The sequence below is a fragment of the Apostichopus japonicus genome, chromosome 5, assembly GCF_037975245.1.
Source record: "Apostichopus japonicus isolate 1M-3 chromosome 5, ASM3797524v1, whole genome shotgun sequence".
In the NCBI taxonomy this organism is placed as follows: Eukaryota; Metazoa; Echinodermata; class Holothuroidea; order Aspidochirotida; family Stichopodidae; genus Apostichopus; species Apostichopus japonicus.
In genome coordinates, this window is record NC_092565.1 from 8,977,607 (window position 1) to 9,004,295 (window position 26,689).

Below are 26,689 nucleotides of genomic sequence, written 5' to 3' on the forward strand. Positions count from 1 at the left end.
TTTCCTATCTACAAAACCTACAAAACTGGTAACAATTTACCATGTTCCCCATCCCTCTTCCAATCACCATATCCATCCAGGGTCCCTCTCTCTCTACCATCCTCATCTATCGTTCAGAAGTGTACACATTTAAACAGAATCTATACTTTTAAAAATAGCCAAATGTTTTTGTTTACTTTGTAATTATGAAACTGTTACAGCAGCAACACAAAAGTTTTGCACAAGGATGTACTTTTTTGACTACTGTGTGGTCGTTAATCTGCTCCGATGCCCTTCATTCAGCAAAGGATCCAAGAGTGTGACAAAGAGAAACAAGGAATAATAGAATAATTGTAAGCTTGTCTTCAAAGCACACCTACTATGTTGTCCATCACCCCTGCACACACACACACACACACACTTGATAGGTGTACAACTTTCTATAATAACTAAATGCACAATCGAGATGAGCACAACTGAAACCCACAAAAGGTAAATCTATGAACCTCCTTTTCATAATGCATGTTATATAAATAACGACCTATCACCCTTTCTCACCAGAAACCATTTGGATAAACAAAACTCGCACCCTATTATAAAATAACAGCTGACAATGCTCATTTCTTTGTTCCAGACAACAATAGCATCATAGGTTTATTTTCTTTGCCTTAAATGGAAAATAGTATTTATTTGCATAACCTATTTTAGGTACAGACTTGCTGAACGGTACTGAACAATGAAAGGGCAAAATCTGATGTACAGTAATGGACTGAGGAGGTACAGATGTAAGCAGACGACCATGGACTTTTGGTGTGATAAAAGTTCAGCTATTTGCAGAATTGTAACTACATGCATTTACTATGTGTTGGTGATATTAACCACTAAATCAGGTATCGACAATTGAAAACTTAACAATCCAGGTACTATTATTTATATATTGATTCTGACATTTTATTCTTTGTCATCAGTACAGGGTAAAGATAGCTTTGTCCTGTATCACATGACAGAATGCTAACTGTGCAAAGAAGATCTGTGTAAAGTGTACATTATACTGTAGCAGCTTGTGTACACAGTAAAACATACAGTGAAGAAAATAACTCCTGAAACTTCTGCTACCATTTAAGGAAAAATTCCGATCGAAAAACGTGTGTACTTAAAATGGTAGACTGAGAGGGGAGGTGGACAATGACTGGGGAGCTGGTCATAGAGGGTTGCACATGAGTGTTTAAGGGTTACCAAGGACATTACAGACACGGTAGAACGGGTGCTAAGGTTGTGAGGAGACAGGCAAGCGAGGAAAGAAGTAAATCATACATTTTGTAGCAAAATAAAAGCCTATCAGATAACCCACCTAGTCAACTAATGTTCAAAACCTAGAATTTATCAACTGCTACTGTACAATGGGTACTTTCCTTAAGCAGACTGACTTTCAACTTAAATTTAAGTCCTGAACCAACCAGAATTCTACTGGTCAATGCAAAAATACAGAAATTAAGAAATGTCACCAAATTATCTTCACTTGGTCACCAACAATTGTCTCCTGAATTTCACCAATGAAGCTTCTAAAAACATTTTTTCCTGGAAGTTCTACCACTCTAAATATATTCTACATGTTGAAGTAGATTAAATCAAAAAAGATATATCAAAAGCGTCTGAGCAGAGAATTACAAATACAGGAGGCAGTGAAACGGAGAAAGTTACATTAATCAACCACACATATATATATCTGACCTTCCAATGTCCGCACTTGCAGCATGTCTGGAGGTAAACCTGGTCCCGCTCAATGCTTGCCGTACATGTTAGGTAATTAAGTTTTCAGTAAGACCAAACTTTCAACATTTATCACTGGCCCATTATTACTCCAGAACAATTTGAACCAAGGGAAAAACCCTTCATAAAGTTAAGTGTCATAAAAATGCAATATCCATCTGAAACCTCAAGAGATCTTTTATAAATTACTCTGTCATTTGACACATACTGATGACATGGTGCATGAGCAAGCTATTGCTTGCAGGTTTAACATCATATAACGATTGAACATAAACTGCTGAAGGGGGGGGGGGGCGTTGGGGGCATTTTTTAGGGTATATTGAGAGTTAAAACATAAAGAACATAAGTTTCTTGTCACTTTGATCCCCAAGGGAGCCCAAAAAAGATATACCTATCCAGAAATAAACTGATGGCAGAGTAATGACATATCATTTAATGCTTTATCAACTATTAAACATGACATAGCTTCTAACAACCCCCCCCCCCTTCCCCAAAGGATCCTTTAAAAGGCTTCCTTTAATCATCTGTCATCAACCAATTTCAGGAGCGGGACAAGAAAACAAATGTTCAATTCCAGTAATTGCTCTCTGAAATGCCCTATTATAGCTACCGTTTCTTAAAGGGTTGATAGTTTTCTTCTATGAAATTGTAAATGTAACTTGTAAATGTCAGCATAAATCATAAATGTGACATAATCTGAAATTTTGTGAGCGAAAAAAATTTCGTTATTCCTCTATATGTGTATATTTACTAATGGTGTCAGTAATTGGAACACAATTTCTATGTTCATAGCCTCAAATTCCATGAAATCAAGCTGTTGTCTTTAACATCGGCTTGATTTAGCTGGACCCTCACAACCAACGAGTGGTATGTTGATGCTATTTAGAGTCTTGCAAGCAAATTGTAAAATAATGTTATATTTCATTACCTTAGTAATCAAGCCTCCTAGTAGAGAAGTACCATGTATCGAGACTAAAGACTACATAAGAAATGTTCCAACCAACACTCCACACCCCTTTAACAGCAATCATGAGAAATATAACCTTCGACCTGCTAATGCTTTGACTGCATAGAGTATCCCCTAGGGCACCTAAAAGCTTAGAATACACGCAACATTGCAATCATAATATTTGTGTGTTTTTCCTCCTTTCCCCCCCCCCCCTTTTCCAAGTACATACTTTTTATGTATTCATACAGACCACATATTTATTAGTTAGGTTTCACAGAGGATCTTGCCTCTGATCAGGCCCACATTACTTTGACATTACACATGAAGTACTACTGTAACCTTAAAGTTTAACTAAACAAATGACTAAAATAAGCTACGGAAATGAATTTGGTACCACTGAACCAAAACACATTACCTGGACCCTTCCTGTATGGCTACCTGTACTATCTGTCCCATATCATTCCTTATCAGATACACCAGAGACAACTTTGGTGTACCTACTTGCTACACCCACATGTTAAAGCCCCCCCCCTGTCCCCATCACATCCCCCTAACTCCTGCCTAGGTCCATGACCAAGCCCCCCTCTCCAACCTACTGACACCTTTTTGGACCAAACTATTCTGATTACAGCTGCGCATATTGGTTATAATACAATTTGATTTTTTTTTTTTGCAATGCATCATTCAAACCAAGCAATGTTCAGTATTAAAACACTCACATAAAAGGGCTACATTATTGAATCCAAATGATTGACTCCAAATAAGCAATTTATTAACTACAGTAATTAGCTCCTATTAACGGAAAACACTGTGTCCCGCTTAATTACCACGCAAAGTTGAAACCTTGTTATCATGACACTCAATGAGATTTTCGCTGTCTAGAAACCAGATGCGTTGTCAACAAATTTGTTTTTCCTGAAACAGCGGTCTACGACAACACAACACTGTGATACATTGATTACAAAATGCGGCTTCAGTGATGCAAACCCTGAACCCAACATAGATTTGCTTTTGTCCTGGTTGCCTAATCCCTCGTACAAGATAAAAAAAGGTTGTCTAAACCATCCTCCTACTAGATATAGATTGTGATAAAGCAATATTTTATGCTCGCCCACATTTTAAGTTTATGTCTGTACCAGCAACTTTTGATGACTTTGAAAAACAAAAAACTGCCAGGGGTTGCCCAGGACACCAGCCAGAGGCATATGTGACTGTTCCACCAATGATTGATCAGCTTACAACCATTCATGTCAACATTAGACTCCAATCAACCTGAGTTGTCTACTGTCTCTGTTGATAAGCAAACCTGATTGCATACAGAATAGATACTGGTAAGTTGTCTTCTGAATCCATGGAGTAGCCAATTTCAAATTTTCAATTTCTTTTTTTCCATTGTAAATTATAACATTTATAAATAGGACACATAATAATGAAACACAAAAGACGTGGAATGTAAAATCATGAAAGCATGAACAAAATTAAAGAAATAAGATGGAGGATTAGAAGGTTGAAAGATTAAAAGGATTATAACAGAGATTCTAAGAACCCAACTTGAATATAAATGGCTGCTCTGTAGACATATGAGTTCTTAAAAAGCTAAATTCTAAAATATATTGTTTGGCATCCTTCTATCCTTGCTGCTGCTTGCCACATGGTGTTAGATGTCAAACATTAAAATCGATATTCGGACTGAAAGGTTTGAACAGATTTGAAAATACGGAGGGATAAAAGTATCTACATAGTTTAAAAAGGTTCTAGATTTCAAATATCATAAATCAAACAATACATTATGTTTGCATGGATGTTGACTATTACTCTTTGGTGAGAACAGAGACTTTATTGCCGCAAAGTTTGGCAAATCTATAATCGCACTATTTAATCAGTAAATAGAAAATATACACAGCTGTTCAATGTAACAGTCAAAATCTAGGATTGAAATAGTATCGCTAGTCGTATCGCCAGTCGTAGCTACAGTAGTTGTTTGCTAGTCGTAGCTGTACTTACACATTCTTTGGGGCGTCTCTCGGACAGTCATTCTCCTCTGGCCCAGGAAACTCATTCTCATATATTTGTAGAGAATATGGATAAAATATCTGGAGGGTCTGTAAAAAAAAAATTGAAATAAAAAGAATTTGATCAAAATGAAAAACATGAAACTGAATAGTAGTAATGAAGTTACTGATTATTATAGGAACCTACTGTACTTGTCTCAACATACATTTATAGTACTGAACCGACTTCTACTACTAGGCTGTTACTACTAGCTTGTTATTAGTGAAGCAGACTATATATCATAATAACAGTACACCTTCAAGTGATGGATGGATGGATGGATGGATGGATGGATGGATGGATGGATGGATGGATGGATGGATGGATGGATGGATGGATGGATGGATGGATGGATGGATGGATGGATGGATGGATGGATGGATGGATGGATGGATGGATGGATGGATGGATGGATGGATGGATGGATGGATGGATGGATGGATGGATGGATGGATGGATGGATGGATGGATGGATGGATGGATGGATGGATGGATGGATGGATGGATGGATGGATGGATGGATGGATGGATGGATGGTGATGGATGGATAGATGGACGGTACCACATTCTCTATTTTGAAACATACTAGTACAGTAGTATAAAGTAGAGAGCCTTCTGTCTGAAAACAAACTGGAGGGACCTGCTAAAGATATCATCTGTCAAGCTGAATGGAAAAGACAAGCTTGAAACATATATATACTTGTTGAGTGATCCACTTTGTTCACATCATAATACATATAAACTTGTTGAATGATCCACTTTGTTCATACATATTATCGAGTGATCCATTTTGTTCATACATAATACGTATAAACTTGTTGAGTGATCCACTTTGTTCATACATAATACATATATACTTGTTGAGTGATCCACTTTGTTCATAAATAATACATATAAACTTGTTGAGTGATCCACTTTGTTCATACATAATACATATATACTTGTTGAGTGATCCACTTTGTTCATAAATAATACATATACTTGTTGAGTGATCCCCTTTGTTCATTGTTTCAAAACTATGGCTTCCATTGATCTCCACCAAAGACAAAGAGATGGGACATCCATCTGTGATGTACAAGAACTGTCTATAGTTACTGCCATCAGGGATACAAGCTTTGTATCACACACATACACATTACACAGTACTGTACACACACACATGTATATGTACATAAACAGTACTGTCTGTATCAAGAGTTGACTTATTGAAAATGCAAGGATTTTTGCTTGTCCAAAATACATAAGTTCTAGACACTATGACAGACTGGTGGAATGATAAAGAAGGTGTTGCTTTGGAATGAACCTGATACCGAATGAGGTTGGTTCTATAAGGTTACCGGAACAATGTAGACACATTTTAAACTAGAAGCAGGAGTGTGTAAGTTATGAGGAGACATGTGCAGTAAGTAACCATTTCATCTGTATGACTGGTAAACCACTGAGGGGCGTTTAATTACAGCAGCTGACAATTCCGCTAGTACCGTAGAGTTAAGGTGTAATACTTCTTAATCATCCTGTGAATTCAGGTTTGTAGATTTAAAATGTTTAAATTACTGGGATGATTTCTAGTTGCTAGCTTGTCAACTGTCATGATCTAGTTGTAGTTGTACCCTTTAGGTATGTCAGTGAAATACACTCTTTTATTTTATTGGCAGTTTTCTCCACCATCTCCCCCAAAATAATCTCATGTCGTTATTAAGAATTTCTCTTTTCTGTGTCATGTAACTGTATGTCTGAAGTTTCCAAAGAATCTCCTAATATATTTTGTAAACCCTGTTTCACTTCTGAACTCACGTTCACCTGATGATGAGGATAACAGATCCCTGTAGACACCACAAAACTCCAGGTTTGGGTAATTACTGCACTCCTCTCTCACCTCTTTTACTAATGCACTTTCCCATCTACCTACTGTAGCCTATTTATTCGTAACATTTTATCACTGCACCCCCTCGCCCCCCCCCCCCGCCCCCACCCACTGACCCTTCTCCAGGTCAACACCCATCACCTATTCTTCTGAACCTATCACTACATTATATGTTTCTAATAAAATAAAACTGTGTCCTTTTCCTTTCATGTATACAGTAGGTAATTATTACAACATGTCCCCTCCACTGACTGGCTCCCTTATCATCATTGTTATTTAAGTCAACATTGTAACCCAGCCCAGACTGTTCGATTATTATCATTTAAACAGAAAGTCACCATGGAAATACGAAAAACTTTGTTATCCTTTCCCAATGATGCTTTTCTGATGCTTGTTTGCTATTCAGTGAAATTGGTCTCTCTGCTTCTGCTTTTTAACAGATCAAAGTTAACCTGTTTTTACTTAACCATTCTATTACCGTACCCTTAACCAGGTGCAATTTCAGCTTGCATGTAATGTACGTTTAGACCTGTATCTACGAAATTATCATTACAGTACAAGACAGAATGGCTTTCTTATATAAAAGAAAATAATCAATAGTTTGATCTAGTCATTCAACTTGTGAGTTTAATCAAACGTACTAAACAGAAGCATATCAAGAAATCGATTCTTTGATTCTACTTTACTTTGAACCTGATCATTTCCTTCCTAGAGTACCGGTTTATCCAATCATCTGGCCTTGAATCGATTGACTGTTTCCATGGCAACAAAATTAATTAATACAACAAACACGACATATTACACCAAAACTTACTGGTTTCGGTGCTTACTGTATGAACGACGATACTTACCTGTCTCAATGCTACAAATGCACTCAAATCAACCTACAGTACCTTGCAAAAGTTGGTAACATTTTAGTGCTGCACAGCCCCCCCCCTCCCCCATCCATCCACCTCCCCCTCCCCAAACTGACCTTATACATACATTGGAAATGTACAACAGATCTTATCTTGAATTTAGGCCCTTGCTGACTTGAGAAACTTCACCAACACTTTAATAACAAACTTAGTTGTATGCTTGAGAATGATAGGTAAGGAAGGGAGAGGAAGTGGGCATTGACTCCTAGGGTAGGTCAGTGGGAACGCTGTGCTAAAATAGTACCAACTTTTGTAAGCAAGATAGATTGGATTGCCTTATGGAGACAGGTATATCCTAGATTATTGTTCCTTATGTTTTACTCATCTATGTACTTATTACTTGAACATTAAAAAAATTAAAAAAAACCTTGTTTGTTTTAAGCACTGTGCACATGTTATCTTCCATCGACCCCCGCCCATATCCACCCCTTTGTAGGCTGTATGTACAGTGCTGTGGGTGTACTGGAAGTTAATACCAAAGTCTAAGCATGATTGTGTCAGCTACGGGCTCCACACATGTATTGTGTGGGCGTAAGTACTCCTATAGTATATCACACAATGTAAAATGGTTGTTTAACAGATGAAATCTGTCCAACGTAGATATATGATACCAGCATATTCTTGGGACTTGTAATCCAACTTGAATGCCAAGCAACATTGATCAAGCTTGTATTCATCCCCAGAGTTTTATTGTCAGATCATGAAGAATGCTGGTTACAGAGTAACCATCCAATGTAGATAAAAAAATTGATTTAAATATCTTTATAGGTTGACTATAGTTCTATATGCACAATTTCTGTGGCTGTGTAATATTTTTGCACTAATAACTAGCTATCCCTTCATTAGTACTAAACTTCCTGATGTACTGAATCGCATGCAATGCAGTGATTGCGCCCAATCCTTATTAGAAGCAGCGAGATACAGCCCATGGATTATTATCTGAGTCAAATTAATTTCCCCAAATGATCCAACCTTTTCCTGTTTTTTCTCTCAATTTATTACTGAAAGTGTTTACAATGTTACACTTGCTCTGAAGCTTAAATTCTCCCTTAAAAAAAAGGTGCCAAAAGCAGTAATTATCAAACCAACTTGGTGGCAACGGTAACAGGATTGGTCCTCCGTTGAACCATTGGTACAGTAAATTTTCACCTGGTGCGTCTGCTACTGCACGGATGAAGTGTGGTTCAGCAAGATCGGGCTTCTGTACATGATAAAACTGCTTTGTGTTTATTGATAAAACACGTAATAATGTATGTGATAATGTTCACTTTATCTGGTCAACTTCCTCAAGAGTCTTAAGCATTTCTTGATGACACAGTATATCATTCCTTTGTAAAGTATTTAATATACAATGACGAGCTACTATATTAACAACAAACACTATGAAACCCCAAATGAAAAGTGAAACTGTTGACAAAAGCTACCCTGTATTTTCTGAAATATTTTTATGAGCACATATTTTAATGGGCAGCTTTGAAAATGTGTACGTATTGTGTTATATTAATAAAGCATTACTGCATTGAATCACACTGTAACTTCTATGGGGATTTTTCCCCCTTTATTTGCACTTTAAATTCTGAAAATATGAAGAGGCATTAACAGTGTGACAAAAGCAGCTGCTAAATAGAACTTCTGTAGTACAGTACAGTACCTTCGCAATTTGGTGGACTAGGTTTATCTATTAAACATACATATAGTGCTGTAGTTATTACACTTAGACGGGGCCCCTCCATCGCAACTACTGTAGGCTGCATTTGTCACTGCCTCTTAATCTTGCTTCTTTATGTCGTTTTCATATGCTGTTGTACAAATTGTCAATGAATTTTTATTACCATCTCAAAGCTAAAAAAAAAAAAAAATTCACATCCTTTATGCGTAGGGCACAAATTCTGTTTTTTTTTTGTCTAATTTAAATAACACAAAAATTGCAATTTTAAGTAGACAACTTAACCAACATGATTGAATGATATTTTGATCTTAACTGGTTTTCTTTTCCAAAAAATTGGCACTTAATTTTTGACCAAATTTCTCTGCCTACATGTAATGATCACTGTGTTATTAGCCAACAGACATATTGCATGTAAATTCAGAAGAATAATAAACTCCCAGCTTCATATAAGATCAAAAAAGAGGAGAAATTCATATGGATAGAATTAAAGAGTGGAAATGAATTTGATGCACATCCTTTTTCCCCTCGATTTTGACTTAAGGCAATCTTTGACAACCTTCCACATATTTTCCGGAAACACAACTGTTTCACAATGGATTTTCTGCTCTCCTTTATCTAACAATGCTCTGTTACAACAGGTTCATATGCATTCTATTTACAGTTCTATATTCGTGTATGTGATTTGTGGACGAAAGAAGTTGAAAAATTAAATCTTTCTCCACCACTGGATGGAACGTTATTTCGATTTGAGGCGATCAATTCCAACTAAGCCTGCACAAAACAGTTTCACAAGATTTATTCTAATAAACAATAAACTCATTGTTTGGTCTTATGTTTAACACAAGTTTGTAAGACTTCTGGAGAATGTGGATGATGGGGTAGGAGTGGGAGGGGGGTGGGGTGGGTGTAGGGAAACCCTTAGGATTCCACCACTCACTTAACCAGAATTTTAATTTGCTTGGTTGAAGACAATGACATTAGGGATTGAAACTCTAAACTGTCTAGTCTCTGCTGCAAATGTTCTGTTCGTATGAACTGGAACATGCAGTATCAGCAGGCTAAAGATAGCTGCAATGTCCGATTCGCACCTCAAAAAACAAATTTCGACAATTCCTGTATATATATCGTACATTGACAAACTAAAATAAACCGAATAATGTGGTCATGTGATCTCCACCAATTACATTCAGCTCGACCGCTCAAAGTTGTCACATTCCCAATCATGAATTGTCTGACATGGACCTTCTCAAATTCAGATAATTTTTATACTGCACACGTCTAACAGCAGACTTTCTATTTCGTCACGATTTACCGACAGGATTTGCCGCGGGCCACTGGCTACTTTACAGTCTTTGCTAACATGAAAACAGGCAGCATACAAATTAAATTAAATTGATAATGATGTACATCTGCACCTAGCAAAAACAGAACCTGAAACATAAAAATTTGCAGCGGGAGTTTTGCCGGCCTTCCTTCCTGGAATACTACGACTCACCTGACAGAAGTCGATGGCACGGATGACGTCATTTATCTCCTCCGAGTAATAGTCGTGGCTGAATACAAGTAAGGCATCGCCGATATCTGTGGCCCGGCTTAGGGACTGGATCAAATACTGCAGGTACTCGAGCCTTTTGTGAACCATCACCAGTATGACTATGCTGTCCGTGGATCGCCTCGGGAATCGATCCAAATTCAGTACGTTCTGTTGATGGTTGATGTCTAATATTGCCTTTCTTATGTGTACATTTGGTCCTTTTAAATTACTAGTTAAATTGAAATGAATTTTAGAATCTTTGGGCTTTCTTATATTGATAGTGTCATTAATATTATTCTTTGCTATGACATCTTTATTTACATGGGGTATATGTTTGAGGGGTGCCTTGGTAAAAATAAAATTCTTCTCCTGGGGATTTGCATTGACATTTATGTTACTGTTCAAGTCCCGTTTCCCGCTCTTGGGCTTTTCGTGAAGCGGGACAGGCTCTCTGCCCTGGTCCATAAGAGAGCTATCTTTATCTTCCGTCGCGGTTAAGACCAAAGACCAGACGGCTACCAGAATCAAGACTAAACCTGCTGCCCCTAAACGGCAAAGTCTTTTTAACCTCATCTTGTAAAGAGAGGTATGGTTATCCAGATGGACACTTGGGTCACCTGCCGTGAGAATCTGTTGAAACAAAAGACATGAGAGAAAGTCAATTATTGGAGAATGATACAATATAATTAACTATATAACTCCATGTGCTCACGCATGGGGAGATAAAGGCGCTGTTGCAGCTTCTGTCATGACTAAAACTTTGGGACAAGTATCAAAGGTCACCAGCATCACTATGACATAACGTTTGTTAAAAACTGCCAAAAAGTTTCCTACAGTAATTTACAGTCCTGGTTCTCACCACTTGAAACCCTTCTCACACATGAAAGGAGAGTTTAGTCAATGAAATGCCTTAGAGAGGGTCATTATTTCACAAGCGTTTAAGTTTGGAGATTGGTGACCATTACTGAACTTCCTAGCATATAGGCTGCATTTCCTCTACAAAATGCACATATACAGTAGGTAGATGAACAGACTTATTTGGACATTGTCAATCGAATACTTCATTGCAAATGAAGAGCAATAAAAGTTAGGATACAGATGATTATGTGTGTATGAAATTTAACATCTATTTCACATACAAAATTTATGTTCTGTAATATATATGTGAAAACACAACTTCGCTATTCCCAGGGCTGCTGTATCTATACAGTAGACCAATGCCTAAACACTAACTGTATCTGAACTCAAAGATAAAATATTAGTACAGAGGTTAGGTACAGAAATGTCATGAATTTAATTAAATACTGATCAACTATAGCTACTGCTGTTAGTACATGGTCACTCAGCATACTATGTAAGATCAAAAGCCTGGCTGACTAGATTTTAATCCTAAATGGTTTGTTTTAAAGCTCCAAATATCATCAAAGTACTGTACTGTACCAATACTGTCTGACAGAAATTCTGTTGAACAGACCAAATACTGAAAATCTACATTGTTTTACAAGAAGAAAAAATAGGACAGAATATCCAATCAAAGTTTACTAAAGAAGCAGACACAGGTCTCTCAAAACGATCATCTCAAGGAATTTATTCCCACTAGTTTCTTTATTCTGCAGAGATAACTTAAAGCTTGTACAAGAGACACCGGGTGGCATTCATAATCGACTCAATTGGTCCTCACCGAGGGCTTTAATGCTCCACTGCAATATCATAAACAAAGTGAAAGGAACAGGATGCATTTCTTTTGTTACAGTGGTAGTGACATATATATGGTCGTTCAACCCAGGGCTATGAATACACATGTACACCATTGATACTTTGGTAGCCAGACAAAACATTAAAACATTAAAGAGAGTGAAGACTCACTCTAAAAGAAATGTCTGATGCCAGTTATCAAACCTAGTTTCAAATGAGGTGTAACAGAAGTGTTAGACACCACCATCGATCCCAGAAAATACACACACAGCTTGCTACCGTCGGTAATTAGACACTTGTATACAGTCAATACATACAGCTATGGTCAATAGTCTCAATACCCACAACACAGTGTACATAGTAGATAGATAGTTCTAACTGAGACACAGATGGGAAATAAATGGCCAGGCTGATTCTTTACCTTTCAGACCAACATGTATGTATGCTACACTTTATAACACTATATAACACTCCATCGTCCATCGTCAATTTTTATTGGAAAACCTCTTCTTAGAAGATGTTACTTTTTGATTTCCTGAAAGGGGAAACTCTAAAGTCACTCTTATCAAGCTTGCAAAATTGTGAGGTGGGGGGGACTGCAGATTGCAAGGTGAGCAACGACTATAACACGAATCGTAAAGTTGGTATTACTATCACTGTTAGATTCGTCCAACACGGCAGCAAACAGAAATGTGTACTCAATGCCGAAGCGAATTATCAGGTCACACATCCAGCATCTATGCATGCTAACTTCTTCAGCCTTCCTTATCTTTCGGGAAACATTTCATACTGTAGTGTTGATTATAATACTCTTCGGTGGCAAAAAGTCCTCATAAACAAGCTCTTTTACCATCACATTTGACACAATAGGCTTCCAGCACAACAGGCAACTATTAACCCGCACAAGCAGCTATCGACAATTCAAGTTAACTGATTCCTGTATTACGCTGTAAAGCTCAGTCAAGAGGCTCTTATCAAACAATTTATTTCAAGTAGTACCCTCATATAAATTAATTTATAATGCAAAGCAGACAAAGAAACAAACACCAATCAGTTAATATAAACCAACAATCTAACACAGAACCGTTAGGCACAAGCTGGCTGCAACCATATCGTAGTAATGAACATACCAAATTATATGGGAACTAACAGATGGGAGAGCTCTATAATGCACACAGCCCACTTGTACTTGATACTCCTTCTTCAAATACGATTACTGCATTCTCATTAAAATACAGCCCAACAAACCAGCTATTGTGCCTATATAATAAGTTGTAAAAATCATGCAATGTTTGTATGTATACTATAAATTCTGTAGCCAGGCCTTAAAACATTTGTTTCCCTTTAGTTTTCTTATAAAATCCTCTAAACCTGTACTCTAAACTACATAGCACATTAAGAACCAAGTCATTGGCCGAAAAAATACATTCTGACAAAGCCCCTAAAGGTTCATAAACACAAAGACCTTCTTGAATTACCAGCATCCTCTGCCATTGTCTTTGTTTTAACGAGCTGATGAGAACATCACAATAAGTACATTTGATATTGTGCTTGTATCCTCAAAGTACACTGTAGTAGTACTGTAAGAAAGCCAGTTGTGTAATATTATCTGTTATAGAAACTGGTTGACCAGTGTTAAATGTGACTTATTTGCTCGTTTTGAATGAGAGCATTTCCTAACTTATCCCTCTTCAGTATGCCTTATTTCTTTGGCTGCAAAACATGATAATAGGGTAGGAAACAGTGTATTAGGATATCATAGTACTTCATGTTCACTATAATACATTACATATGCTATAGTCACATGTATCTCAGGAGGATTCTCACCGATGACAAAAAGAAATTCTGAATTATCCCTTAAAGTGACTTCGTGCGTTTGACTAAAGGAAATACATGGAACTGTTCATTTTCAAGAAATAGAACTTTGTTTAAGCGGCTTATCTGACAAACCATGAAATATTAGGAACCTGTTTAACTACTAGTGCAGCCTACTATCTAACAGGATTAGTGAATGTTGTATACCTTACCAGTGCATTTACAATCTGACGCAACCGTGGAGCTGAAAAATAAATACCGCAGTTATTTTTACGACCACTAATGTGGGAGAAGCCTGCAAGGGTTTTATGGACTACAGCGTCACGTCGGGTGGCTTCCAATTCTACATTTTAACTCAAATTTGGAATCTGAAACTTTAACTTGAATATCATGAATGTGTTACATCAGTCACACCATGGCTGTGAAGTGTCGCATATTCATTACTAAACTCACAGATTTCTAGGTGTTGTCTAGCTCTTACAATGATAACGTTTTTTTCAAATATGCTTTCAAAATATTACCGCTTTCACACCGTTTCCTTTAGTTTTAACAACTATCATTTGCAGTCATTAAATGAGGTGTTTCATCCATGAACAACACCTATAGTATGTACATTGAAAAATAAAGGAAAACATAAGATCAAACATTATCTTATGTTTTTTTCCCCTTTGCAATAGGCATGGAATCACTTTAAGGTTATCTTTATTGCTTCCCATTGCATTGAGCCTACTAAAAAAGCAGCTAAATGTTCTGATTTAGGCATTCTCAGTGCTATATACCCTTGAGAGCTACAGGTTGATTCTATACAAACAACAGCTCTGTGTATCGAGCAAAGAACCAAAATCTATTCATGAACGCACATAACCACTGTAAGCAAGATACAGTATCAATGAGAAAACGCCACTCTGATATCAAAATGTTTGCTTTACGGAGAGGTTAAGTCTAAGAGCTGGAATATCAAACAGAGAGACAATGAAACCAAGACTAAGTGGACTTTATAATACTTTGTCAGCAATAAGCATGGTGCCCTGGTTCATATAGTGAGGAAATCATTATCTTAAAAACTAAAAAATGGTCTTAGTAACAGAACAAAAGAGATCAAAATTGGGATGATGCAGCACCTTTTTTTTTTTTGTAAGTTTTCTTCTTCCACCTTTATGCAATGTTTTCTTAATTTTGTTGCCTTGATCGTGTGTAATGATGCATGGGCAATGCACATCAATTATTATCAGAGTTATTACAATTGCTTTCAAAGGAACTTGCAAAAATTTAGTTTTTAAATAGTTTTCAATTTGTTTATTATTTTGTAAGAATTTATCTTCCTTTTTTCCATTGACCAGTTTTTTTATAAGGTCCAATTGGAAATTCTCAGAAGTATGACATACAGGACTGAGGACACAGTGCTAAATGTTACTCATTTTGTAGGTTGGATAGATGGGAGGGTGCATTTAAATAGACTGTAGACAGGTAAGAGGAGAGGGCATACAGTTCATCTGTTAAGGTCTTGCACCCTCCCATTGCTAGATACACAACAATAATGAACCAAGGGCATCTACAAAGTCTTCAGATATGCTAGAAAGATTCAAATTGGCCACCAATTGTTAAACTTGTTGATTTCTTGTTATTGCCACCATCAGCACATTTTTTTCCTCAGTGAGACATTTAATTTATTGCCTAAATAGACCCTCCTAAAGTCTCTGGGAATAATTTTAGAGAGATCCACGGGTTCTTTAAGGATTCAAATAAAGAAATATTAGACGTACTGACCATGTAGACCTGACGAATGCTAGTTTCTGAAGGAAGAGGGTGGTGGTACCCCCTGGTAGATGAGAAAGTATGATAGTAGAGAGGAGACAGGTTAACAGTAGCACACTCTACACAGGATATAACATTTAATTCTTTAGCAAGTTCAATCATTGGAGGCAACAAATTATATTACCTAATACATTTAACAATGTTGTATAGTAACTTTTTTCATACAACAGAACAGGGCATGGGTTCCTCATCTATTAAAATTTACAATACAACAAATGCAAGGCGAATTTAAATGCCATCCTGATGTACATACTAAGTGTACAATATCAGTCTCCTGCTCGGTACCAGCACTTGTGAACTGTGAATATATTGACCTCATTACTGTGTACTGTACCATCATCAACCGTGACTTTGTGTACAATAGAGATAACAAATAAAACAGTGCTTGAAGTTCTTTCTAACATTTTGATAATCATAATAAGCAATATCCTGCATCACCTCTTATCTAATATACTTCTTATCAAAAGGAAATTTTAAGGAACCAGCACAAATGCAATTCACTGAACACTATCTAGAGCTCTTTATTATCCCAAGGATATAAGAAACTGTGTGGTAGTATTCATACCCAGAATTGTTTACTATCTTACTCAGTCTTCTCTGGTATTTTGCCTAGAAATTGAAATACAAATAAAAATTAGATTTAGATCCATTAAATGTATGGTAGGGGGAAAGAAAGGTAGTTTCTATGTAGAATCATCCAAATGAATGTGTTTTGCCCAATTGGTCAAACAGTATGTACAGGAAGGAAGGAATTGCAATATAATGCTCTGCATACTACAATCATATCGCAAAGACAGGTTTAAAATAGGATTGGACTACCTGACCCCATACAGGTCTGATCAAACTCAGGTACACAAACCACAAGTCAAAAGTTCAATATACATGTCTGCAAAAATTCCTTTTCTTTGATATCTGTACATTATCCTTCTTGCTTCTTCTGAACACCATAGTACTAGGGGTTAAAGGTCACAAGCATTGGGCCTACACTCTAGTAAATGTGATATCCTTCATAGATACAGTCAAGATTACACATTCATACAAATATTGCATCAACAGAAATAGTTCCAATTTCATTTCAATATATGGACAACCAAGCCCAGAGTTAAGAGTCCTGGGTTGTAATACAAGCTTCTACCTGGATTTGTAATAGCCCTGTGTCCAACAGAATTGAACACAGACTCAGGCCGAGACTTGAGAAATGTAAAAACACACTGACACAATTTGAGAACAGTTAAACTCATAATATATACCAATAAAAGTTATTATTATTTTTTTTTTGCAATGCATCTCAGGGCGCTTTAAATTGCCAGTTTGATATGAGTGCCACTTCAGAGTCAGGATCTTTATTTACAATTTAAAGGTTAATCAATGCAAACAGGTGGGCATGCTGCCATTTGTAGGAGTGAACTACACAACCATACTGCCTGTAGCAGCAGGTGAACTAATAATAACAGTCATCACCTTCCATTCCAGATTGGATGCACCCATGTTGACATTTAATGGCAAGAATTCAGGTCACTTGAACTGGGTGCTCTAAAACAGAATAGTTTGCAACATTGTTCTAAAACATGGTCTGTCTAATATTATGTGAGCAGATATTTTAAGGGTACAAAGTCTCAATACTACTGAAATGGTAACGGCACTCGAGACTTGAGTGTAAACACACAATAATACGACTACAAAAATTTAGTATTTATCTATGGAACTCAGCTCCCACGTTAACTGAAAATCTTCCTTTAAATCAAATAATTCCATGATTATTAAACTTTTCTTATATTTTGTAATGCTCATAAGCACAACCTAGGATAGGAGAATGCTATTACAGAAGAAGGTATTGGCTAACGCAACAAACACAAATTTTTCATGAATAGTAACAGAGATGAATCATATTGTTAGATGGGACGGACAAATATCATTTGGATCTCAGTCCAGAAGAAGTGAAAACATGTACATGCATTCATACATAACACATATACATACATACACACACACATATATACACAAATACACATACAAACATACATACATATGTCCATACACGTGTATACATACATACATGCAGACTGTAATTACGCAAAAATCGCTTCACGTTCTGAACATTCCCCTAAATTTGATGTCATTCTAACTTTTACCAGCATGCAAATCTCATTTCTCCACTACGTAATGCCCTTTGCTTTTTTTCAATAAACTTTGTTTTTTGAGTTCACCATCAGGATGTAATATTTTGTAATTTAGCAGGTGGCATGGGTTACGCAGATAAATAGTTCCGTTTTGCTCGTTCATTTTGCCAGCTGGGAGAGAACAAACATAAACAACACCAACATGTGTTCACAATAAAATACTTAAAAACCACGACAGGATAATGATAATCACAGCAAAATGCAGAAATTCTCTTTCCTTCTTGATCCTCCAAAGATCATTCTTGGCAAACGGATTATAAACATGACATATACTCCCAGCACACAGGGAGTCACTCAAAAGCATGAATATTCAAAAAAATTCTTAGATCCTGAAATAGCACTGAGTGTATTACCACACATCATTATATACTACATTGTAAAGTGAACAAGGATGCCCTTAGCAACCTCATATTATGACTGTTGTATGAGGCTGTTGCAACTGACAAATGAAGTCCTCTCTTGAGTAACTAGATCATCTCTTTACCACTTTCTAGATCTCTTTGGCCCGAGGATATGCAATGCTGCTACAAGACTCGACCTTCTTATCTGTTCATGAAGTGTTCTACCAACACCAACGATCTGAGATGTACTACGATATGATTGGAAACATTGCACTAATTACTGTTCACCTTAGTGGTACAGGTACCTACAGTACACAATAATCATTTGAGTGGCATTAGTACAGCCCCGAATTGGAATGACAGTTGTTATCAGAAGTTTGGAAGAGTCCTTACTCAGAACTGTATAGTAACCTATGCATAGTAACCAGTGCATACTAACCCGTACTCATGTTTTGAGCATTGTAAGTTGTACTCATACTCATACCATGGGGAAATTCTACTTGTACTCATGCTGTTGTACTCGTGCTTTGAGTCTGCCTGTTATGTTTTGAAATCACTAATATTTCCATTTGTGATGCAGTGTCACCAAAGACCCCCAAATGATACAGCTTTAATATCAGAGAGTAACTTATTAAACCTTGTAAATGGAATAGCAACATGTACTCTCAGCCTAAGGGTGTACAAGGTTGAAATAAATTTGACCCTTATAAATTTGACATTAAACTTAAAGAGGTCATGAAACCAAGGGACTTGGTAGGGATATATTTCCATACCAGTACTTAACTTGAAACCAACACCAACTGCATTCTTTAGTTCTACACATCTCCAATATTAATTCATAATCAGTTATTCTTTGTTCACCATAGGCTATCCCTTTCCCAACTTACAGATTAAGATTTTCCCTCAAATAACATTCCTCTCAATTATTCCTGTGCCTAGAACCAAGCAGCAACAACAATCAAAATTATCTTTCTCACTGGACGGACTTCAGATCCAGTAGTGAATACAAACTCCACAGAGAACTTGAACAATATGCTACAGTTGTTTTAACTGTACTTGTGTAATTCTTCCTTTCCTTTAGTAATTAATCTTTTGTTTTAAAGTCCTTAATGTGAGAGCTCCCATGCTAGCACATCAGCTGTACTACCTACTGAACCCTGTCCAACAGCCATCTCTCTCTCCCCCCCACCCCCCCCCATCCTCTTCTCTCCTTTCTAGTCATAAATTGCTACGCTCTTTCAAAGTTGTTTAGCTATTTCTATTTCTTTTTCATTTTCTTCAATGTCAGTATTCAATTGATTTTTTTTCACTTAGTGCAATGCCAATGGAAGAAACATCTATTATTATGATTGAACTCACTTTGTAGCTTGTCCTTGATAAGTGAATGGAATTATTGTACACTTTACCTGTTTGCCAATAACAATGTACACTGCAACTTGAAATAGTGAAATCATTTGCATCAACAAGTTCATAAGTTACAGATAATAATTCTATCTATCAGGAGGAATATGAAGTCCTAAATTGATATGACCATGGTCTCCTTCTCCATGTTCTATTGTACGTAAAGTTCAAAGGAGTTAGTAAGCCTAGCATGGGATTATCACATTAGTTTAATTTGGTGGAAACCTATGGTCACTCTTGCACCTTTTTGTGAAAAAAGGTTTTCTTTTCAGTTTTTAAGGTATGTACAGTATTAGAAGAGAAATAGTTTCAGGTGGGGGGGGGGTGTAAAGGGAGGGGGTAGGAGGTAGGGTGGTGATAGGGTTAACAAGAGGGGATATATGGTGGGTAAGGGAGTAAAATATGAATAGGACACTATCAATGTCAAATAAAGATAGCCTGTTACATACAGAAGGAAGAAAATTGGACAATTAAGAGACAGTGCTGAAAATACATGTATGTTGAGAGAATACAGGTAAGAGATGCATCAAGTATCTTAACACTGTACTATTTATAAAGTACACCACCACACTCAGTTGCCATTACATTCTGTAAAAGTGGGGAGTCATAAAAAATGACAGTGAGACGACAGCGTTAGCGCCTACTGCACCGTACTTCCTTTCGATCTACAGAGAATATATTTGGTATCAATGCAAAGATTCAATGCGACTTTGCTCAAGCATGAGAGAAAGCGATGAAAACCATTGAAGGGAACTGTTACACCTTCCTCAACATTGCCATCCATATGGTACACAAACATCTCTGAGTAATGTGAATGTATGGTATTTAACATAGTTTCTTAATAGTAAAACAGAACTATGAGTAAACTTACTTAACCATGAATTATACTTTATCGTTCGCTTTCATCAAAAAACATGTGTCTAGAATGCTTAGTGATATTTTTGTTTCATTAATAAGACTATTTATGCACGGGTAACAAGTGGGAGGTACAGTATGAGTAAAATAGTGTCAAATGGTTTTATCTACACTGTGCTGATAACAGTGAGGTTGTGTGTCATCAGTAAATAACATTCAATATTCTCTGAAACCTCTTTTGTCATAGTACGACCTGTGTAAAATGGAATATCAAGGTAACCTTGTCTTTCATGCGACCAAAACGACAGGTTTTATATCATTTATAACATCACAACAACTTAATGAGAATCCTTCACAACTAATAATTGTGACGAATCTCTATGAGTATCCTAATTATTATGATACAGAATCTGAGGAACCTATAGCATGAGATTCCCAACACAAGTGTAAAAAGATTTAATAAATACAGTAGTTGTATTGCTTCCAGGAACTCTTCCTTGTTCTTCAGGCATGGCCAATAGTGTGTTTACAAATCAAGGTACAGTATGCCTCACATGACTGACTAATTTAATTGTCTTTCATTGTCATAACATTTTGAAATGAGCGGATATACAGCAGGGAGCTTGAAGAATTCCAAACACATAAAATGGGACAACTTTAAATGAACATGTGGTGTAATAATGTTATAAAAAAATGTGCTAAAAGGGGGGGTGGGGGAAGAGAATGAAAACCCACTGGCCATAAAGTAAGTTGATGTCTCTCTCTACTGGTCCTCTAAACTAGTAATGAAAGAGAAACTGACAACATGACTCAATGATGAGTAAGATTCAGGTTTCATTCAGCTTAAAGAATCACAACTACAATGACAGTATGAAAACGATTTTAAAGTAATTTCAAAATTGACTTTAAAGCATCAGTCAATGTTTTTATATTGTTTCAAGAATCATCCCAGAGGCACACACAACATTGACAGTACTCTAACAGAAACATCTTCAATGCTGTTTAATATTTTGGGCTAAAAATGAAAAATCCAGAAACTGTCATTTCAGAGAAGATTCTGTTTCCACAGTACAGTCAGTATTTACAGTAGCCTACTGTACAGTACAGTATGACTGGTGGATGTCCAACAATGGCTCATTTGTCTCTCTTGTCATGTTAATATACAGATATACTGCATCAATGGCAATAGATATGGGCGTTGCTTATCAACCAGACAGACAGGAATTAGCCTGCTGCAGAACTAGGTGGGAGACACTTGGCTGTAACATATGGAAAGAAGAGAGACTAGGTCGGAGAAACTTGGCTGTAACATATGGAAAGAAACAATCCTAACAGTCAATGTCCCCAGTACCATAATATTACAATATATGACTGTCCTTCTTAAAAAAAAATTGGATTCATTTAAATGAAAACAGAAACGATGCTCAGGTAACATGAGAATCTCTACCTCATGGTTCTATTATATATCTACACTTGAGGATAATCTTTGCAAGAAAACAAGAAAAAGAAAGTAAAAAGAAAGTAAAAATTATTTCTACAAGAGGGAGGTACAATATTAAAGCAGTCACTTAGTAATAGATACCTCAGCATACCTAACTGTAAATGTTGAATGTCATATCTGCAATAAAGTACTGTAGACTGATATTCTTGGCAGGGTGTAGGTATTTTGAAAACAAACCAAGGAGACTCAAAGGTATAATTTACAAACAGAAAACTGGAATATTGGATTTCAAGTTTAAAGGAACAGTGACCTTTGAACATCTCCCATATCAAATTACTGGTGATCTATTTATTGTTCCCAACTGGGCTAAATAAGATTAGACAGAGCATTAAACTCAACTATTGTATAAACATTGCAGCAAAAAACATGTACAGCTCTATGAGCTCTCTCACCCTCCGAGTGACCTTGCACAAGTTTTCACAACTTCTCAATTTGCATGTTCAAGTCCAAAAGCTGTGCTTGTATCCTTTAACTGAGATCTTCAAACCTAAAAACTCATCCAGAATCCACCATTTATTAAGGTCTCTGTGATTTTCAAAACTACCAAAATAGGAGAAACAATAGCACCTAAAATATTACTGTGTAGACCTAAAGTACAGTATATCATTGCACCCAGTGTGGCAAAACAGGTCTTAATCTTGGTACAGTGCGAGTAGCCTACGTTTGCATTACAGTATATCAAGCCATTTGCAAAGTCATCTCATTGAAACTCTGTCTTTTTTCTGACCTATATATACTGCACCATTATATACTCAAACATAAAATTGAACAATGCTGTACAAACTTCTTTGAGAACCTGCTTCATTCTGTACTAATAGCAGAACCTACACAATGCTCTAGAGCACGACTGTACTCTGTGCTTGTTCAATACACTAAACCATGACACATCATATAGTAGAAATTTGTAGACCTGGCTGCATCTAGTCAACATCAAAATAAAATAGTGTCTTATAAATAGGTTTAAGTATTCCTTTCCTTTTCTTAATATACGACTGCTTCCTGGCCAGAATAGATTACAAAAGACTTAAAAATTGGAAATGTCAGTAAAGTTTTCGGTAATCTCTTCGCAGCAATCCTGAAGTCACTTAAGCGGTTAATTCACCTACCAGATGTTCTGATGCATAGAAGTTCAACATGAAATATGTACCCTTTCATGCATCCTGAAACCAACACTGAAAACGAACCTACCATAGAGAATACAGAGTGCTATAAATAATGCCCATATTACAGAGATATTTCCTCCTAGGCTACACATAGTGCATCAGATAAAATACTGTGTCAGAGAATCATAGTAGTTTCATTATTAATTAAGGATAAATGGAAACTGTCAATTAACAAGTTCTGTTTCTATCTCAGTCTGCTTCAGCTATTTATTAACATGTCATAAACACTGATAAGGTTTCAATGTGTCAAGGTTTCAAGCTGTAACAGTGCTAGGACAAAGTCCAACATATGTTGTAAAATGGAGTGTTACTATACTGTAGTACTGTCACTTTGTCAACTGCAAGCAAAATTTATACTGACCTTATAAAACAGTTTTTTCTTGAAGTCTACACCAAGAATTGTAATTGTACATATGTAGAAGGTTAACAGAGGTCAGGTAAAGTAAGAGAGTTTTCTCAAACAAGCTTACAAACCTATAGTAAGTTTTTATTCCTAGGTCTATGAAGATTTGATGGAGGTCCTGAGAGCAAAAATATATTCTTCAAGATAATAAATCATTGTTAACTGAAGGAATTGCAACATATAGAGAAAGACTGGCTAGTCTGCCTCATTGACTATTTTACAGAATAATCTTAAGGAAATACTTCCATGAATGCAACCATACAATCAGCTATTTACTTTAATAATCTTTCCTTATACTGTATATTACAATGTAGATGTATTTGAAATGAATGCTTCAACAGTTTGAGTACCAGCTTCTGTAAGTTGTAACAAATCATTTTCTCACAAAAACCTTGGAGCTTCTGATGAAGTTTGAGCATACAGTATATCTCCACCCTAAACTCAATCAGTATTATAATGTAATGTCTTCACAACTGTACATGTCAAAGATTCTACCCCCTACCCATCCCCCACAAACAGGGGAAACAATTCAAAATGCAAAGGAATTGGTCCTTCTGTATGGTAATCCTCACACTGTACACTAGTCTACTGACGAACTACCAAATCTAAACTTGAGAAAAAAGTCAGATAATCTTTACTCCAATCCCAGGGGTGAGAATGAATTTGATCTTAGAGGGCTTGAAGTGAGTTTTAATACCCAATCAATTACAGTAGCCAGAATGCTTTCAGTAAGGACCTACTCCTATGCCAAAAAGGAAATAAATTATGTTACTGGGAATCAGTTTTTAATAACATTTTGTGTAGCATTTTCATAGGGCTCTGAATTTGTTCTCCCATTGAATACTATAGTTCCTGTGTAGAAAACTGCTATATACATCCTTACACTGTACTTGTATAGCAATTTGACCATTTTGTATAGCATTTTTGGTTGGGATACTGGATAAATTGCATTGAATGAGAAATAAAATATCAGAAAGCATCTTGTGATTGTAATGATGTATGAAACTTCTAATTCAAACACTAGTCATCAATATTTGAAAAAATAACTGAACATGGGTGAAATAATGCAATTTAATCATACAATGGGATGAACAAGGCAGAATCTTAGTCCAGTTTCTCACTGGCTGGATTATTCCATTACTTAGGATAACTGTACTCAAGCATGTGAAGTGATGCGCTAAATATTAATATGATAACAGTAAACTACCTGACTATTGTAATTGTGTAACATTCCTTACTAACAGATATTTATTAAGAAAGTGATGAAAGTGTGATTCTCGAAAGCACTGAGAATGACAAAAACAACTTTGTGGCTGTAAAACCCATATTATATCAATCAAAGAACCAGACTGGTCACATAATTTTTTGTATGCTTATTTGGCTCAATGCACCGTCTGTATGACCTAGAGAAGCTACACATAGCCTACCACTGTAACTTCATGTAAAACGCTTCAAATCATCAGTCCTGGGGAATGAAATATCAATATAACTATGTACACAATATTAAGTCTCAAGATAAACTATATTAAGCTAACTTGCAATCAATTTACTGCTAGGCTAAACCTTTTATGATATTCAGTATTGTGTTTCATTGCCTACAAGTTATCTTCCATCAACATTTTCTTCTTGTTAACAGATTTATTTAATTTGTATCAAGATTATAATCACTGTAATTCAAATCAGCCAACCCTGCCAATCATCACAGTAAATGTATCCTATTTCTAAGGGCAAAATAAACACTACAATACTAACAAATAATGTGAATTTCCTGCCAAACTCAAAGAAAACTTTAATTTGAACTGAATCCCAGCTATGTTTTGGAGTTGCTTAGTTTGTTTTACTAACATAATGTAATGCTAAACTAGCCTAATGCTGTCGTTCTAGTAATAGTAACATTTAACTTAGTGAAGCTAAACAAGATGTTACTTAATCATTAATGACGCTTGACTAGGATATGTTGGAACATCCTGTGTGCGAGCGTGTAACATGATGCCATGAACAACTTACCCATTATAACGAACAAAACATGGAATGATGTGTATTTGATTGGTAATCTTTGGCCACTTCACTTCAACCTAGAATTTGGCAGCTGGTGAATGCTTCCGATGTAACTTTGACGTTACCACAGAGCCTTAACAAAAGTTCAGTTGAATGATGTGCAATCGCACGACAAGGAGTAGGCTAGGGCCTAACTGTCCAAGTAAACGTTGACTTAGTTAGGCCTGAGTTAACTCTATGGGACTACCAGAGAAGTTAGGTCGTTCAGTGTGAGACTTCGCTACATTCGGTGGCCTCTTCTTGCTTTGCGGGTTTCACAACCACGCTGTGATTAACGAATCGCTGCAAGGATAGCCACTGAGAGATGCCAGTTCTACTGTTAGAACGACGCTTTCCACTCTCTAATTTACCAGGGAGTTTGTTAAGGAGCTTACCAGGACAACGTTTGGTAATAGTACTAAAATCCTGCGACTATGTAATGTATAACTGAGCGCGTATAACTATAACAGGCAAATGCAAACACGTACATTTCAGAGACGTAATCGAACTACTACAACGTGAATTGTTCGACTTGATCAAGCATAGATACCGTAGCTCTTAGGTGACATTACAGTCAGAGTTGATTAACAGACAAATTACAACATAATAGAGTTATGATCAAGAGTTCATCCGATTAAACAGGAAACCAACGAACAAAACAAATAAACAGTGAAGATTTAAAAGAGTGAAACAAATATGTTCTTTCGATTGTTAACATTTCAGATTATGTTATTAGTAAAATTTAGTTT

General features: G+C 36.4%; 1 protein-coding gene across 1 annotated transcript in view; it reads right to left on the bottom strand.

The window, feature by feature from the left end:
- The window catches only part of LOC139967554 (alpha-1,6-mannosyl-glycoprotein 2-beta-N-acetylglucosaminyltransferase-like), a 62,275-nt gene extending 35,856 nt beyond the window's left edge, over positions 1–26,419 (bottom strand). The window contains exons 1-3 of the mRNA XM_071971470.1: positions 25,911–26,419; positions 10,696–11,364; positions 4,703–4,800 (exon numbers count right to left, since the gene is read on the bottom strand). Of these exons, the coding sequence (XP_071827571.1) occupies positions 4,703–4,800; positions 10,696–11,307 (710 nt within the window). The 5' untranslated portion in view covers positions 11,308–11,364; positions 25,911–26,419. The remainder of the gene's footprint in view (positions 1–4,702; positions 4,801–10,695; positions 11,365–25,910) is intronic.
- Positions 26,420–26,689: the final 270 nt, after the last annotated feature.